Raw genomic sequence first — 3,339 nt, forward strand, 5'->3', positions numbered from 1 at the left:
CTCTCCCTGCAGTCTGTATGGGTCCTAATGCCCCAGTATAGCGACAGGGACACTATACTGTAAACATGCACCGTCCTTCGGATGAGTCCTGACTCTCTGTGGTCATTAAAAATCCCAGAGCATTTCTTGAAAAGAAAGGGTGCAACCCTGGTGTCTGGGCCTAATTTCCCATTAGCCTTTACCCATCATGACCTCCTAATAATCCCCATTTCTAAACTGGCTACATCACTCCGCTCTCCTCCCCCCTGAGAGCTGGTGTGTGGGGAATGTTCTAGAACAGCATGAGAATAAGTCCAGGTTCTCCCACGGCCCAGACAAAGTCTGGATGTGAACCCTAATGGAGAAGGAATATCAGCCCATTAGTAAACCACAAAGAAAGCCAATCAAGGAGAAAGGCACATAGTGAAACATTAGTGCAGACGTGCAGCTGTAAAGGTGGCCAAAGAAGCTCCATCCAAAGTGAATTCATGTGTCAGCCATCCTACAATCAACACACAGTTTAACATTAAACAGATAAGACTTTGATCCCAAACAGAAATTGAGGAATATTGACCAGCTAGTTCCATCTGGTCAGCCTTCTAAACATTCAATCATATTGATTTGTGCTCTCCTTAATGTTTCACTGTTCACATTGGAACAGTGCTCTTCAAATTATTCCCCCCCAACTTTCATTTGGTACTTCAACAGTGCTACCTAATCCTCAAAATCTGGCATCACCTACAGGTTTAGCAAAGTGAACTACACCAGTATCCAAGTTTAGTTACTTCACCCAGATTGGAGAGCTGCTTAAACTGTACAGTTCCATATTTAACTAGTTCTTAACCAAATTGCAAATTCAACAGGGAAGGGTCAGGTTTTTCCCCAGGCACAGCCTTTTGAGAAGGTTAAATACACTCCAGTTTCACACACTTGAAGGACAAAGGTGCATCAAGCAAGACTTGTTCCCCAAAACCCCTGTTAGTTACCCATAAATATGACAGGCTCCAGCTACATGAGGGAGTATATGGTAGAGCTGTCCAAGTAGTATCCAAGATATAGGTAACTGTTGCCTCCATCTTCTGAAGATCAGAGGCTCCTCGCCTTGAGTTTACTTTAAGTACAAGCAGACTCTGCAGATGAGGCTCTTGAACCACATTCAATTTGCAAAGTTAAAACACAGAGACACCATCTAGGATTTCCAGGCTATTTTATTTGGCTCAGAAGGTAGAAGAAGCTTCCACATCTGCTGCTCTCCTCCCAGGACCAGGTCACAGGGTGCTCAGACCTGGCACCTCTGGACTCTGCCATCTTTGCACACAATCCAGAGGATTCCTCGGTCATAGGACACATGCCTGGCCACACCAGCTGCCCTTAGAGCCCACCATCTACTGCCAAAGGGGTTACAGGCATCAATACCAACCCTGCAGGAAGAGGCACAGGGTTAGATCAGCCTAGAATTAGGACAGTCATTCATGCACCCATGTGTTATCCCCTCCACCAGCTCACCTCTTGAAGACCACTCCATTCCTGTTCACCCCATACACACTGCCATCTGAGCCCACCTCCACCAGGGACAGGGAGCCCTGAATGGGGTACCACCTGTCAGAGCCTTTGCAGGAATCCCCACTCACATCCAGCTTGACAAAGATCTGGTCCAACCTGTTCACTCCCCAGCAGCCAAAAGGCCCACAGGAATAGTACTTGAGGGAGCCCACGACAGGAATCCAGGGGATGTTGCCCTGGCCAGCATACTGCAGCACAGGCCCGCTGTTCAGGCAGAAGATGGAATTGGCAGCATTGACACCAACCACGAACTTGTCTCCACCAGCATCAATCTGGATGAGGGAGCCTGCAGAGGAGAGCAAGGAATACAGCTGTTCTCAGCAGGGGGCAGTGCAGTGCACATTTCTGTTACAAGGGAGTGAAATAGCTGCCTTCAGCCAGAACACTCATTGACAGGTAGCCTGGCAGAGACCCAAAAGCTACCATTTCCAACCTCTCTAGATCAACTGTAGCCTCACCTGGTTGCACTGGGATCCACCTTCCCCGAAGCCACTTGAACACAAGGCTTGCGAGACTCACACTCCAGAGCCCTGCTGGCCCCACACTCACATGTTTCCCCTTCATGGCCAGAGAGACCCAGCTGTTGCCCTGGTAGCTGACCAGGTTGTCTGCATTGTCAACTCCACACACCCTTCCAGCACCAGCATCTATCTGCTTCAGACTGCCAGGCACAGCCCGACACTGCAGGGCTTCAGCCACAGACACTGGGGAAGAGAGGACACCACTGGGTCAATGAGCACCAACAAGATCAAGTGGAAGGAGCCCGGGCTTAAGGCAACATGGGATCATGAGCATCCAACAGTGATAGACTAAAGACACAGGACAGGAGAAACAAGCCAGTGCATTAATGCATCAGGAGAATAAACAAAAGGAATTTTTTTAGGCAGCATCCATACTCAAGACCCAATCAGCTAAACTGAAACCTACAGTAGTTGTTCCTCCTGCACCTGCCCTTATACTGCTCCTTTTAATTAGTTTGTAGTATATCAAAATCTTACCTAGAAGACATCCCACAAGTAAACACAACACACAGCCTCTCCCTTCCATGTTGATGAGTGAGCACACAAACCTCATGTAGACTATAACCCCCCACAGTGGCCTTTATATAGTCAAGACTGCTGGGCTTCAGCTCCTACACACAGCTGTCTAACCAGGTGTTAAATTGTGAACCATAACGAGCTGCTGATTGAATCACTCAAGTATCAATTACAGAAGACATCATTAATTATATTCTTTCCATAGACCTTATCCTCAGGGTTTAGGAATCATGGCGACAAGAACTGAAATTGAAGCCCAGTGCTTCAGATAGTCATGAGCTGGATTAGTACTAATATCAGCAGTGACATCCTCCAGTAGTGCAGGTCAGGGGTGGTCACAGGGACAGCTGGCACACAAAAAACTCTGTAATTGTTTAATGCAAAAAATAACTGAATTAGATAACGAGACAACAAGTTTAATTGCAAAGCTGAATATTTTGTTACTCTTGTTCTTTGTCCAGAGATATTTTTTTTTCATTTCAGATTTCATCTCCCAGATTAAAGATTAAATTTTTCTGAGCACTGAGAGGAAAATATCTGGGCCCTAGATTGAAATATTTCAAGTCCAGTCTTGTTTTCTCAGTTAATGTCATGTGGGAGAGGATTAGTGATAATTAAAATCTATGAAAGCACAAGTTCCTGCATTCAGAATGGGGAATTAATGATACTGTAGCTCTTAAAGCACTTAATTCACGAGTGACCATTTGGACAGCACAGTGGTGTGGATTAAGGACTGCAGCCTCACAGTTCCTGGGGTTGA

At 46.3% G+C, this 3,339-nt stretch overlaps 1 protein-coding gene across 1 annotated transcript; it reads right to left on the minus strand.

Annotated features, from left to right (window-relative positions):
- Window positions 1–1,169: 1,169 nt before the first annotated feature.
- LOC102698113 (fish-egg lectin-like) lies at window positions 1,170–2,629 on the minus strand. Its single transcript, XM_015336676.2, has 4 exons — window positions 2,541–2,629; window positions 2,001–2,246; window positions 1,486–1,828; window positions 1,170–1,400 (listed from the first exon to the last, which is right to left on the minus strand). Exons 1-4 carry the CDS (start codon window positions 2,614–2,616, stop codon window positions 1,259–1,261), a joined length of 807 nt encoding a protein of 268 aa, XP_015192162.1. The 5' UTR covers window positions 2,617–2,629; the 3' UTR covers window positions 1,170–1,258.
- Between the last annotated feature and the right edge of the window lie 710 nt (window positions 2,630–3,339).

Source organism: Lepisosteus oculatus, chromosome 27 (genome assembly GCF_040954835.1).
Source record: "Lepisosteus oculatus isolate fLepOcu1 chromosome 27, fLepOcu1.hap2, whole genome shotgun sequence".
NCBI lineage: Eukaryota > Metazoa > Chordata > Actinopteri > Semionotiformes > Lepisosteidae > Lepisosteus > Lepisosteus oculatus.

What these genes read in the sequence shown, in the direction of transcription:
- LOC102698113 (XM_015336676.2), bottom strand. Translation starts at nt 2,616, where the DNA reads ATGAGGTTTGTGTGCTCACTCATCAACATGGAAGGGAGAGGCTGTGTG. An exon ending in ACTTGTGGGATGTCTTCTAG is followed by an intron (nt 2,247 to 2,540) that starts GTAAGATTTTGA and finishes TCTCTTCCCCAG; the next exon opens with TGTCTGTGGCTGAAGCCCTG. An exon ending in AATGGAGTGGTCTTCAAGAG is followed by an intron (nt 1,401 to 1,485) that starts GTGAGCTGGTGG and finishes CTCTTCCTGCAG; the next exon opens with GGTTGGTATTGATGCCTGTA.